At 40.6% G+C, this 13683-nt stretch overlaps 2 protein-coding genes across 3 annotated transcripts; one reads left to right on the forward strand and one right to left on the reverse strand.

Moving 5' to 3' along the window:
• Window positions 1-409: 409 nt before the first annotated feature.
• On the forward strand, window positions 410-2506 carry phf5a (PHD finger protein 5A). Its single transcript, XM_084568261.1, has 4 exons — window positions 410-569; window positions 899-922; window positions 1221-1387; window positions 2174-2506. The coding sequence occupies exons 1-4, from the start codon at window positions 518-520 to the stop codon at window positions 2261-2263; spliced, it is 333 nt and encodes a 110-aa protein (XP_084424387.1). The 5' UTR covers window positions 410-517; the 3' UTR covers window positions 2264-2506.
• Window positions 2507-3334: 828 nt separating this feature from the next.
• tefa (TEF transcription factor, PAR bZIP family member a) lies at window positions 3335-13634 on the reverse strand. 2 transcript variants are annotated; one of them, XM_084567669.1, is made up of 5 exons: window positions 13405-13634; window positions 7696-8091; window positions 6805-7025; window positions 5815-6026; window positions 3335-5311 (listed from the first exon to the last, which is right to left on the reverse strand). In XM_084567669.1, exons 1-5 carry the CDS (start codon window positions 13478-13480, stop codon window positions 5290-5292), a joined length of 927 nt encoding a protein of 308 aa, XP_084423795.1. In that variant the 5' UTR covers window positions 13481-13634; the 3' UTR covers window positions 3335-5289. The 2 variants fall into 2 exon arrangements, with proteins under 2 accessions (XP_084423795.1, XP_084423794.1); XM_084567668.1 differs by lacking the exon at window positions 13405-13634 and adding an exon at window positions 8871-9225.
• Window positions 13635-13683: the final 49 nt, after the last annotated feature.

The following is a 13683-nucleotide window of genomic DNA, read 5'->3' on the forward strand; positions in this document are numbered from 1 at the left end:
TTGATTTTTATTAATTGTGAGTTTTGGTTGGAAAAGACAAACACATTCTACATGGGCTCTGGGCAACGTGATAGTATTTCTGATGAATTTCTGAATAAGACAAAGACATCTCACAAAGCGACAGAAAAATGATCAGTCATATAGGGGAAAATGGTCCTATCCTGGCTGCACTACTGGTCACTTTATATTTTTAACAGGTCACTTTATATTTTTAACATAGTTTATAGTTGTATAAAACATTTTTTTTTTTATTTCTAGTTACTTTCTATTTTTTATATAGTTTTTGTATTGTATGTTCAGTGTATGTTACTGCTACTGGATGCTTGAATTTCCTTCGGGATCAATAAAGTATCTATCTATCTATCTATCTATCTATCTATCTATCTATCTCCCACAGTAAGGTGCTGTTTCTCACTCCAGCCTCTAGGTGGCGATAACGCAGCTCTTCACGCTGAATTCACGGGTTAAAGGTTAAAGTTGAACCAAAGCTGCAGCGTATACATTGCGTTAGCCGACAATGGCTAAACATCATCCAGATTTGATCTTTTGCCGAAAACAGGCCGGTGTTGGTACGTGTTAACCCGTTTCACTCTTTGTTATTCTACACTGGTTTTCTTACTGAAACCGGAAGTCTTTTGTTGTTTGCCTCGAGATAACTTTAGCTACCATGCTAACAGTTACAGCATGCTACTTCATTGAAACATACGTTAGCCGTGGTGTTAGCCTGGAAAATGCTGTTGGCACTGGCGGTTTATATTGCAATTTGACTCGGCAGCACTTCATTATCAATACTTTATTACAATGTAAACGGGAGAAAACTGCGGGTTTTGGCGCTAATTCGGCAAACTACGTGTTTTAGCTTCCCACTGACTGACTCTGCTTTGTTTTCGTCCCACAGCTATCGGGAGACTTTGCGAGAAATGTAAGTGTTTCCGTCTTTGTTTAAAATAGCCAATAAACAGTGTGTACATAAATTGTTATAGGTGAGTTTTTGTACATTCTCACTTATATTTCATTAATGCTGTTTTTATGTATTATCATAGCTAATAAAGTGAAAATATTAATTTCACCTTTGTTGTTTTTTGACATTCAATCTCGATAAAATAGGTAAATTATTATTGTTTACTTACTATATATCTGTAGATGTAGCCACATGTTGCATAGTGTGTTCTGCCTCCTACATTATTCTCACTCCTTCATCTTGTCTCTCCTCATCCCAGGTGATGGAAAGTGTGTCATCTGTGATTCCTATGTGAGGCCGTGCACGCTGGTGCGCATTTGTGACGAGTGTAACTATGGATCCTACCAGGGACGCTGTGTCATCTGCGGAGGGCCAGGTGTATCTGACGCCTACTACTGTAAAGAGTGCACCATCCAGGAAAAAGATGTGAGTTTGCTGTCTGTCTTTGCCTCTGGTCGTGTTTCCACCTCAGGAGCTTTTTCGAGGGGCTTAGGAACCTGTAGGGGTACTCGTTGTGTTTCCACTGCAGGCACCGTGGTCTATATTCATTTTTGTGGAAATTATCTCAGCCTCCAAAAAGTCCCTTCGGGTGTAGTAGATTTCAAAACTACAGGGGCTTGCAGCTCAGAACATTTCTGATTGGCTTAGTACTTGAAGCATTTTATCTCACAGTAAGTATTTGCTAACGCTCATAAAATTTGATTTGTCACTTTATTTATAGGCATTTTATATCTGCTGTGCTTCTACTGTTCATTTCTTCAACAACAGCTCTAATTTAATTTCCACCATGTTACTGTTGTTATCTGTTCCTCACTTTATAAGCCATTACCACCATTTATCTCCTCGCCCACAGCCATTTTCCTTTCAGACATCAGGGAACTCATTAGATAAGATAAAATAATATCATCCTTTAATTTATCCCACTGTGGGGAAATGTAATAGGTCTTAGACAACCAATGTGCTGAAGGTGCCTACAAGTTCCTTGTTGAAAAAAAATAAAAGTTCCTGGGACTAAAGCCTAAAAGGAAATATAAGTGGAAACATGGCGTTTGTCTGGGCTCTAAAGCAACTCAACAGAGGCTATGTTTGTGAGATTTTTGTCTTGCATTATGTACTATGAGGTGGCAAGCCTTGAGAAAACAAACATAAAATGAACTGTAACTGTAGCTTGTTTCAGATAAAAATCTCTTCCTCTTTTTGTTCGCTCTACAGCGAGATGGATGTCCTAAGATCGTAAACTTGGGCAGCTCCAAAACAGACCTGTTCTATGAAAGGAAGAAGTACGGCTTCAAGAAGAGGTGAAGACCCTGCGGCCGGCTGCTTATTTTAGTTTTTCAGATTTTCTTAAAAACTTCCGCGAAACATTGTTTGACTTGATAATAAAGATCGCTTTTATATTTCCGTCTCTTGTTCTGTGTAACTGCTCTGATTATTAAAATGTTCACAATTTATATTGATTGAGACGGATAAAGACACAGATCAAGTGTCACCACCAGTAAATGTTCATTTGTATTTTCCAGCAGCATTAAATTGAGAATATATTGAGTTTCAGTTACTTTTTTTTTTTTCCCATCTGTAGCAACAGTTGTATAAACAATGTGTGGAGCTATTGCTTGTAGTGAGTGAGTTTACCCAGTTGCAATGGATATGTATTTTCCATTTTTCTAAATCTATTTTCTATCATGAACAATGGTGAAACTTATGCGCACGAAACTCTAAGGTTACAACTCAGGCATGTGTCCTGATGACTAAATGGCAGTTTAGGATCATGAACAATGTCACTCTTAAACTGTTTTCCTTAGCTTTCCTTAAAACTTTCTCCACCAGCTGGCACTGTTTGACACTTTGCACTCACGCTGGCCTTTCTCCTAAACTGAAACTGTGGCTATTAGTGACATCCCACACTAAAAAGTCTCATGTGTTTTCATATTAGATAGCTAAATGAAGTTATGTTGTGGGCCAAGATGACATTGAATTTGGACAGACCACATGAAAAAATGAACACCGTCTTTCCACTTAGGCTATTGTCCAGTATTTCTATACTTTGACTTAGCTGGACTCAGCTGGAGATCAGTAGAAATATGAATTAACCTGAAGAAAATCCTGTGTTTGTTATGCGTTACATACAAGCAGAAGGAATCAAGATACTCTTGCTTGGTTTTCTGATGTGTCATTGCCCATTTGTACACTATTTCTGACATCTATTACTTGAAACAACACAATATAATGTTGTTTAGAAGAAGTGCCGCACGTGTTAAAGAAATCTCACCAGTTTATTTTTCACTGGATTCCATTTTGGACTTGAGACGAAGTTTCGCAGTCCAAATGTCATAATCTAAAGACACATCTCATTCAGACTCAACACTCATGTACTTCTGTCAACAAAGCTTTAATTGTACATAGTGTGTACATATATATATGTACACACACACACAAGACACAAAAGATAGCCACACTCAAAAAGCCAACATGTTCTTGTTTTTTTACAAAGAAATACAAAAGCCTTAACCAGGAAGGTTGAAAATAACCGCTCCAAATTAACAAATTGACCTGTTCCAGAGAGGAAGAGGATGGATCCTCTATTACAATAGAAATAAAAAATTATTAAAACAAGTCAGAATTGTCTTTATCACTAAAAATTATTCCAAAAAATATGTGAATTAAAAATTACTCTGTGTTATGGACTCTGGGAATAAATTGAATGAGGCTTGGTGTGAAATAATCTCTGTAGAGCTAAACAGACCTGGAATATTTCCACAACATTTTGGTTTTCACAAGACTGTACATGCCGATTACTATTAACAAATAATAAAATTTTATTTATTTTGGTAAAAAATATCGATGAATGGAAGCACAGCAGAAAAGGAGTGATATAAAAGCTTTCCCTTATTGTCAATACAGAACCAGACAGTAAAGAACTTTTATTTTCAGGTGTAATGTTGCACAATGTCCCCTGTAAACTGACAGACTCTACGCTGAATCGAATCGCTTTAGAAATAGAAGACACTTAGAAGACTGAAAGATTCCTCATCTTTGAAAAAGATGCCCCAATACAGTCTGTATTACTGCCAGGTTTCTTTAAAAAAAAAAAAGAAATCTGCAGATATTGTTGTTATTGTAACAAAAATGCTTGAAGACACAACTTCCCGTGTTTTTGCAGAATATGTTTTGAACTTCATGTCACCTACCCACCAGTATCTGTCCCACCATTGACAAAAAGGTAATGTTGTAGTTGTACTTATGGTATATTGGAGTTGGTCATCTCCAGGAAAATGATTTTAAAATGTTGATGACTCATTCTGCACTTAGGGGCGTGTACTAATTTTGCACCCAATTAAATGCAATTAAGTGCTCCTCCGGGCCATTTGGACTTAGCAAACTGGGTAGATTGGGCATTTTAGGGACTATTTAAGGACTTCACAATTTCATTGTTTCGTTCCTAACGTGAATCAACATAATTCAAATACCTGACTAGCACAGTATCTGTTTGTCCTATAATTCTGAGGTTTTTTTTATATGATTTTTTTTAGCTTATAACTATTTACAGTACATGCATCAGTACATTCTACACATTTAATGGACCGGTCAACTGTGACGTCCTGCAGAGAGCAAAGCAGTGCGTCCAACTTGCTGACAAAAACAAAACAAGCAACAGAAAGGCATACACTAAAACAGAGCGTTTACACAGAGCTCTGTGTCGCTGGTAACATGGCCACACTTTTCGCCACGTCACTTTAATCCCCTGAAGAAGTTTATGGAAATGTCACAGTCAAAAAGTTTTTTAGAGGGCAAACGCAAAGCCCTGCTTGTCTTCATACAATCTGCCACATGATACAAATTTGAAAACTAAACTGGACAAGCGGTTGTCAGAATTTATTAAAATCTGAAAACGTCTGGAAGCAACCTGCAAACGCTAATAAAACTAAACTATTGCATCTGCTACCTAAATATCCCACCATCTCCTTTAAAACTCAGACTTCCAAAAGTCCAAAATAAACATAACAAATTATCCTACTAACTTTCGGCCACAGGTGTAAAAACTTGATAACAGCCCACTGCATAAACGAGGTGCACTGAAGAAGCACTTGAAAATCCTCTCACACTCTTCTCACTCACACAGATGCTAAATACAGTTGATAAAAAAATAAAAATAAAAACCAGATATAGATATCTTAACATGCCGTCATATCTCCATGGCAAGCATCAGCCAATGCCCTCACACACGTTCTTCTGCTCTTTGCCGCCGTCTTCCACACGCACACGTACCAACCGCAATGTTTTGATTTATTTATTCATCGGAAAAAATAAATGAATAAATCAATTGTTGTCTACTGGTCATCTGGCACCGCACTTGAAAGAGAAGAGAACAAGGATGAATGACAGAGCGAGGAGAAGGAGGGAGTGAGGCCAGTGTTAACAGGCTCAAACAGTATTCACAAGATTACAGGTAAATCAGCGACTCTGGAGGCTGGCTTCGTGTGATTACTTAGAAAACCTCTTAGTGTACTGAACATGAAGGTTTAGTATGGCTTATGTTTACATATATTGACCATATAGATGTTGGAAGAGATACCACTGTGTAACAGTATGTCCATAAATGTTTTTTCAGGACAAGCCAGGAAATCAATACAATCACATTATACTCGTGCTCCTATTGCAACCCAGTGTGTTACCCGAATCACATTCCTTCCTCCCCTCCTCTGTCTAACTCCATGCAACAAGCAAACAATAGATTTGGTATCTGTCAACAAGGTTATCGTTCAAGACGTATCCGACTTGGAAAGACAAATGACTGAAACTGGGGTGTCTGCATGTGGGTGTCCATTCACTCTTTAACGTATTCGGTCCCTTACAGTGGTCCAAATTTGGATTCATAGCGACCCGCGACGTTCTTGTAGCGTCCGCACTCCTTCCGTAGCTCGGCCACCTCCGTCCGCAGCGCTGTGTTCTCGCGCTCCAGGAAAGCTGCTCGGACCGTGATCTGGTTCTCCTTTAACCTGCGGGCGTCGCGTGAGCGCTTGGCGGCCACGTTGTTCTTCTTCCTCCTCTGCCAGTATTTGTCATCCTGGAAAAATGCACAGAAAAGAAACAGATTGGACCGAGTCGGAGAAACACCAGACCATGCTTGCTTCCTCAGGTTAAACAGCCACATTAGTGCAGATTAGCCCAAATCTGACCCCAGCTCAGTTTATAATGTGGCTCACTGCCAAGCTCCTTTGTGCAAGTAAACAAAACCACTGTTCTCCGGTGGGGGGCGAAGGAAGAAAACCATCAGTCTGAAAATGATCATACTGCTGAGTCACTGTGAGTGGCCAGAACTCATTCTTTATCAATGATCTTATTTCTACGCAGCCAGCCAAGACACTCGAACTTCTGTCTACTGCCCTTCCACCACTGCTGCTATGGGCCATTTACTTATGAAATGACAAGACATGAAAATTATTCCTTTCCATTTCTGTGAGAAAATTTGCTTTTATGGTGACACTACATTTCTAAGACATGTAGAAGAATCTGTCTCTTAGGTTTATTGCTCACTCGCTTAGACAGCATTAACTGTGGGTTAAGCCCATTTATCACTCTCAACATGGTCATATGACATTTTTCTCAAAACTAGAAATGCAAATGACACTGTAACATATACAGCAAGAGGTGAAGATTACTTTTGCTCCACAATGATTCACATTTTAATCTGCAAACCTTATCAAATGTGATTTTACAACCCACAGTATTTCCATTTCTTTTTTTCTGGATTCCTATACAACACACAATCCTCACACACTATGAAGCCTACTGCTGAACTCAAAGCAGGGTTTTGTGGTTCCCCTCGTCCTCTCCCAGCATACCTTCTGTTCATCAGGCACAAACACCTTCTTGGCCTTTTTAATCATAGGCTGCGGCTTCAGCTCGTCTTCGCTGAACTTGTGTTTGCGTGGGTCAAACAGTTCGCCTCCAGGCACACTGGACAGGACCAGGTCTGTGGGATCCGGCTCGTACTCAATGTCAACCTCAATATCATCTGGGCTGATGGGCTCAGGGGTCGCTCTGTCCTTTTCAGTGGTCACCTCTGAACAGACGGACAAACCACACAAAAGACTGAAATTAAAAGCAAATTCCTTTGCCGATTTGGGTGTATTTTGTGAATAAATAATTCTGTTTTCCAGCTCACAAAAGCTTCTTCTGTTATTACTTTTCTTGAACTCCAATGTATAGGAACGTATAGGCACGGCCATATGTGCAGGCTGGTGAAAATCCTGCTGTAAACTCCAGTATCTCCAGTATGTAGCTGCACTATCTTATATTTCTGCTCTCCCTCCAATCATTAGCACCCGTGGTTTGTTTCAGGATTGAGTGACATTCTGGATCACACGCGCATCGCATAATATCATGTTTGCCTGCCACCTGTGTTAGAGCCAAATAAATATCCAACGTAAAAAATTTCTAATGAGGAATCTGCAAGTAGGGATTCTCGTCTTCGCTCAGATCAGTATCTCTAACTTAATTTCCTCTTCGAGATGAAACAAAACACAAGTGATAATAATAAGGATAGGAATTTTCCTTTTGGACGGGGACCAGTTGTTTCTAAATGCAGGCCTTTATGAGGCAGTAAATTATAAGTCGCCTATGTGTCGACACCCTTCTGAAACAGGAACATCTGGTTCTCCGCTTTGTAAAATGAATACTCAGGAGAATTCACTGAAAGCCGAAACTTTCAAACCTCCGATATTTGCACTCACCTGCAATAACATCACAGGTGATATCAGAGTCATTCTTGGTGATGATCACCACTTCCTCACACTTGTCCAACTCCTGAATGGGCAGCAGGGTCACTGGGGAAACACTCGCTTGCTTGATAGCCTTGGTCTTTGCGGTGGGAGTTGCCTTTACTTGCTCTACGTCCGTGGCGTCCTCTTCTGGGCTTCCCTTTAAGTCGTCCTCGTCGAGTGAGGTGGGGATGCCGTTCTCCATGAGGAACTCCTCCAGGTCCATGTACTCCAGGTGAAAGTTCTCGCCATCGTAGGGGATGGTCTTGTCCCAGATGGCGGGTGTCAGGGCGGCAGAGGGACCCATATCGCTACCTCCTCCGCCGAGGTCAACATTATCTCCCAGACACAGCTTTTCTTTGTCGGTGTCTGGAATGTGAAAGGCACAGATAAATTACTTTCCGCGAGCATATGCACATATGTTACAGCATCTGTGCGTCGAGCCTACGGGAACAGCAACAGACTAAATGCTCAGCTGAACACTTATAAGACAAATAAACAACATGCACAGTGCATATTTTATTAACAATTTAAACAATGACAGCAATACACAGTTTTAAAAGGCCATTACTGGCTAAGATTCAACCACAAGTTGAAAGTTGAAGTTAGGTTTTTTTATTCTTATGTGAGTTTTTTCGATTTTTCTGTATGCCCTGAACGTTTTAGGAAATTGACAATAAAGAAATCTTGAATTTTGAAACACAAGTGCCACAACACAGCTGACGCTCGAGTTTAACATATGCAGCATTTCAGCATGCATTATTTTAAACACCGTTTCTCATATTTCCCATAACTACTTTCGAAAATGAAAATATAAGAAGTAAAACTGTGCGCCCAGCCAACATAAGCCGCCTTTTAAACCAGGGGTGTGTCTAGAAAAGTCTGGATGATGAGCAGGGTCACAACAGGATAGAGGCTTGGGTACATTATGTCCAACATATAGCGTCAGTGTGCTGCGTGGTTCACTCAAGTTGGTTTCCTTGCAGACATGTTGTCTCGCTCAGCACATACCCTCTGTTGTTTACGAAAGACTATATGCTCGTGAGTTTCCGCCTTTTTATCGGCTGAACTCGTTTTTTTGGTTTTTTTTTTTTTTCTTTTCCACCAACACCGTCGCCTCTTCCTCTCCATCAGTTTGCTGCTCTTACCGTCGTCGCCGTCCAGTATATTCGGCGGAGGCATTTCCATTACTTTCTTCAAAACCACCGGAAACGAGCTCGGTGCCCCGTCGCCCGTCTCCAGAGTGATGAGAATTTGCTCCCCCGACATTTTTACCTCCTTGTTGTTATTAGCTCCGCGAAGTAGCTGAGATAAAAACAAATAATAAGCTAACTCAGCAGGAGTCCTGTTTTCTCGACAACGTTATCTATCCAGCTGTGGGTTCAAGGATTGTTTTTTTAAACGACGAAAAACACGATAAAAACGCAAACTCTGAAAACATCCAACACTTCTCGCTTCGTTGACCCACTTCCTCTGTAAATTGGGTAGTCGGGAGCTTTTGGTGTTCAGAAGAAACCGCACCTCCTCGTCAAAAATATCCGCCCTGCCTCTACATGATAGGCGGGCTGTGCCCCAAAACATGAATATTACTGCCACATATCAAGGGGGCGGGGCTTGTCACGGCCAGCTGTGCTCTCATTGGTTGACTAAGATATACACGGTACAGTCAATACATTGAAACAAAAGCGTGCCAGGGGCTTGTTATATACAATTATCTGTCACGAGCTGTAACTGGACACTGCACCTACAGGAACGATACCCGAGCTGACAAACTGTTCCTGCAGTGTCAGCGGGTTTGTCCTTGTACGTATGTTCACTTTAAACTGACGTCGTTATTTATATCAACAAACACTGATACACCGATTTTAAAACGTACACGTTCATCTTATATTCTATATCTACCTACAGTGCTGTGACGATGTCTTCAATTTAATTTAATATTCAACTAGCGAAAACACTGCTCAGAAAGTACACACAGCACACGGTGTGCCCGTCTCTTTACACCGCAGCGCTAACGCCGCTCCGCTCACATGCGAAAACACGTGCCCCCACTGCGCTTACATATCTTCCGTCGTCGACCAATGAAGCGGAGCTGGGTTTTACGTCGCTCACATGCGGGTACGTGAAGGAAGCGTGGCGCTACGGCGACACAAGTTTTCTAGCCGTACAGAAGTGGCACCGTGAGGTTTAAGTTACTTTAGGAAGCCTCGCTGCAGCTGAGCAGACGTCCCAAGGGCAAAAGATCTGTTTGTCCCGTGCAGAGCTGCCATAGCAGGACAGAGAGCAGTCACGGCAGTCACATAAACACAAAACAGCCTCCTAGTGTTTGTGATGGCTGATGTTGGTGCCACATCTCCCCCACGCTTCAGTCAACTGTTTGCTTTCTTATTATGTATGCCAAATTCTTAACTAAACACATAGCTCCAAAAGTAGAAATAATATAACAGATAGAGGGATTCGTTTATTTATAAAATTGATATTTGTGTTTTCATTTGGTTCTGTATCAGTTTGTATTAATTTCTCTATTTCTTCTACTTCCCAACCCTATTAATTGCCTCTATTTAACATTTATTTGTGTATGGTTTATCAACATGTTTATGTACACATTACATTTTGTAACTGACCCATATTTATTTCCCACAGCATATTTATATCTCACAGCATATTTATTTCCGTCTTTTCTTTTTATATTTCTTTCTGCTTCAGTACATAAACAGGAGCAGTTGGCGAAGAGTGTGTCGTGGGATCAACTTTTTCCCTGGTGGTTGACTGACATCAGAGCCAGATAGCGAGAAAACTTCCATTACATCAAAAAAAGGAAGTAAGTGTACGCTTACCAAAACGTCACCACAATTGATTATAATATCCTTCCAGTTTTTAGATGAAATGTATGTCTCCAAGTCAGTGTTTACTCCGATGTGTGCATCTTCTGGCACCAGCATGGATTAGTCATAGCATGTTTCTGCACCAGCACTGGTGTAATAAATCCCAAAAGGCATTGTGTATGCAGCTGAGACAAACTAGGACTGTGGTGGTAGTGGGAGGGGGTTCTTCCTATGTTGCTTTGATGTGCCTCAGGGAATGTTTTTGGCACAACATTATGAGGAGAGAGGCTTCAAGGTCAGCTGCTGAAGTTGGTGGCGATGTTTCCTGGGCTCACACTTCACAACATCTTTTCCGCCCAAGTTACTTATTAATATGTCCCTTTAATCCCCTAAACTACAAGTCAAATTGAAATTAGAAGTTTTTAAAGATTTTGGACAGTTTTTCTTTTTTTGGGAGTTTTTACCAAACCAAAAATGGAAACTAGATTTGCTATGCTTATTCCTGTGTGACTTAATCAATCCTGCAGCCTACATCACAAGGCCAAGATATTAGTTTATTACATCAGAAGGCCCTGTACAAGGCCTGTAGAAACCACTTTGGGCCTGTTCAGACTTTGCATTAAGATCCGATCTGAGCTGTCTGAGCCATCCGAGCCCAAGTGCATAGGCTATACTGTGTTCCGACCTGGCATGCCTCTCCAGATCCGATCTCAGTTTCGCGCTCTGCATGCAAACAACCCCGACATCATCTGGGGCGCATTAGAACAGAGGTTGTTTCTAATGGATCTCTACTGCTGCTCCAGAACAAGAGAACGGCGCTGTTTTATGTGTGTGCGTCATGGCTGTGGCACACGCGTTATTATTGACTCCAACCCTGGACGTTTCCATACGCACCGTATTCTCCGCTAATAAAGGAAAATAGATGGAAATACGTAACTTATTCAATATGACCACATCAATAATTAACACAGAATCACACTCGTGTACTCATATTAAATATTTTTATTTGTAAATTCTAACTTTGATTTATTTATTTATAGTTAGTTAACAGCTACAGGGACATAATATTTTAAAAGGCTCTCATTAGTAATGAACAAACATCATTTCCGGTGCTTTTTCCTTCCCAGGCGAGCGGTCATTTGTTTTTGTTTTTCTGAATGAATGAGGCAAAACCCCACCACTGACTCAGGAGCACCTCCTGTTGAGGATAGGTGGTCTTTAATGCATTCCGTTCGGATTACCAAAGGAATGCGGACACATGCGACGCAGACCACCTCCAAATGTGGTCAGATATCGGATCTCTCTAATGCGGTCTCAGTGCGTTCTAGTGTTCACACCTGTCTTTTTTTTTTTTGATCGGATCGTCCAGATCGGATCTTAATGCAAGGTGTGAACAGGTCATTTTATTGAACCTTCATATCACGTTCTCGACAGAGGAATTAAATAAAAGACTCAGCGCATAATGTCACTTTCTACTTTCCCACATACTATTAACATCAGAATCTGAAAAAAATAAAGCTTTAATTTGTTTTTATGTAGCTTTTCTACCTATTGGTAGGCTACTCAAAGCGCTTTACAGTCACAGACGCATCGACCCATTCGTTCACACAAGCACACACACATTCATACATCAATGACACACACTGGGAGCAAGTGGGGGTTCAGTAGGAACTGAGAAAGTTCTTGGCAAATAGAGGTTAGTGGGTCAGTACGCACATCCAGATAATTATGAAGTCCTGGTCACTGCGTGTGTGTGTCTCTGGTGCCACAAATGGACTGTGTTCATGGTTAGTAATTATCTTCAAGTGACTGTGTAATAAGATAATCAATAAAGGAGCAGTTCAAACTAAAAAAAAATAATAAAATAAAATAAAAAAAATGCACTGCATGTTTGCGTGACACCATTACTTTGCCAAAACTACTAGAATAAACTGAAATATTTTAAAACCAAAATACTGGAATATAATCTCAACCTAATTAATTCATTATCTTAGTAAAATAGGGGAGGCAGGGCATTATAATGAGTGATTAGTTTCACTTTGAAAGTGTCATAGAGATCTTCTGTGTGTGTGTGATGATCCAGAGAGGTTACCATGAAATCTGATTAAATGGGGTCAGCAGCAGCACACCTCACCTATAATGGTGTTACTGCTATCTGATTTATCAAAACATGGTCCAGATTGACTCAAAAAGAAAACAGAGCAATCAAGTGAATTAATGATCTAATCATAAACCTTCAAAGTCCAACTCTCCACACACACACACGGGCACATATGTCCACTCAACACACAGATGGCAGCAGGTGACACACAACACAGATCCTCACAGACTGGGTTAGATCACATTCACTCAGGGCTAAAGCATCAAACAACCTTCATTAGATGACCAATTCAACACAGGCACATGTTTTGCTTCGACTATAACATATTAAGTGTGTGTTTCTTACAGAGTTGCTAAGATAATGTTAAAGGACACTTCTAAGAAAGTGTCCTTTAACATTAAAGGACACTTTAGCAATAAAGGAACGTTTATTTTGAAATGTACTAGAAAAACTCTGAATACACCAGGCACTGCAACTCAATACTTTGTCACGGCTCTGACTGTTGGAGGTTTAAGGCTCTAAATCACTAAAGGTTAAGTTTCAACCTTTGGATTGTAGGGGAGCAGATCCCTGCAGTCCAGCAGTTTTCTAGCAGCTCAGCTGACAGGGATTATGCAACAAACACGCAGTTGTGTGCAGACATTTCCGAATTTGTTTAAAGCTGTTTTTCCTACTTCAGAGACATTCAGTTCATAGAAATAAACTGTGCTGCATGTCACTTGAATTAAAACTTCTCTAAATTTGGAACTCGCTTACCATTATCATCAAAGTTCGGGAGGGTGAATGGGTGCTCAAGGAGAGCCTTGAAAATCTCTGGGATCTCTGTAGTCATGTTCCTCCTTCTTCTTCTTCTTTAAACTTCAGGAAGGTCAGCAAATGCTTCCGCAGAGGGCACAGTAAGAGGAATATAAAATGACACCTCAGAAACCTAAATGGCCGGGCTGTGCTCACTCGAGCCAAACTCCCACGGGCCGCTGGCAGTATTGAAACTTTGACGGCTCAAAATGTATGGACGCAAGACAACAAGTTACTTAA

Source organism: Chelon labrosus (genome assembly GCF_963514085.1).
Source record: "Chelon labrosus genome assembly, chromosome: 19".
Taxonomy (NCBI): domain Eukaryota; kingdom Metazoa; phylum Chordata; class Actinopteri; order Mugiliformes; family Mugilidae; genus Chelon; species Chelon labrosus.

Coding starts and splice junctions, on each gene's coding strand:
- phf5a (XM_084568261.1), top strand. CDS start 518: ATGGCTAAACATCATCCAGATTTGATCTTTTGCCGAAAACAGGCCGGT. Junction 923..1,220: donor CGGGAGACTTTGCGAGAAAT/GTAAGTGTTTCC, acceptor TCCTCATCCCAG/GTGATGGAAAGTGTGTCATC. Junction 1,388..2,173: donor GCACCATCCAGGAAAAAGAT/GTGAGTTTGCTG, acceptor TTCGCTCTACAG/CGAGATGGATGTCCTAAGAT.
- tefa (XM_084567668.1), bottom strand. CDS start 8,991: ATGTCGGGGGAGCAAATTCTCATCACTCTGGAGACGGGCGACGGGGCA. Junction 7,026..7,695: donor CACCTGTGATGTTATTGCAG/GTGAGTGCAAAT, acceptor CCGTCTGTTCAG/AGGTGACCACTGAAAAGGAC. Junction 6,027..6,804: donor TTGTGCCTGATGAACAGAAG/GTATGCTGGGAG, acceptor GCATTTTTCCAG/GATGACAAATACTGGCAGAG.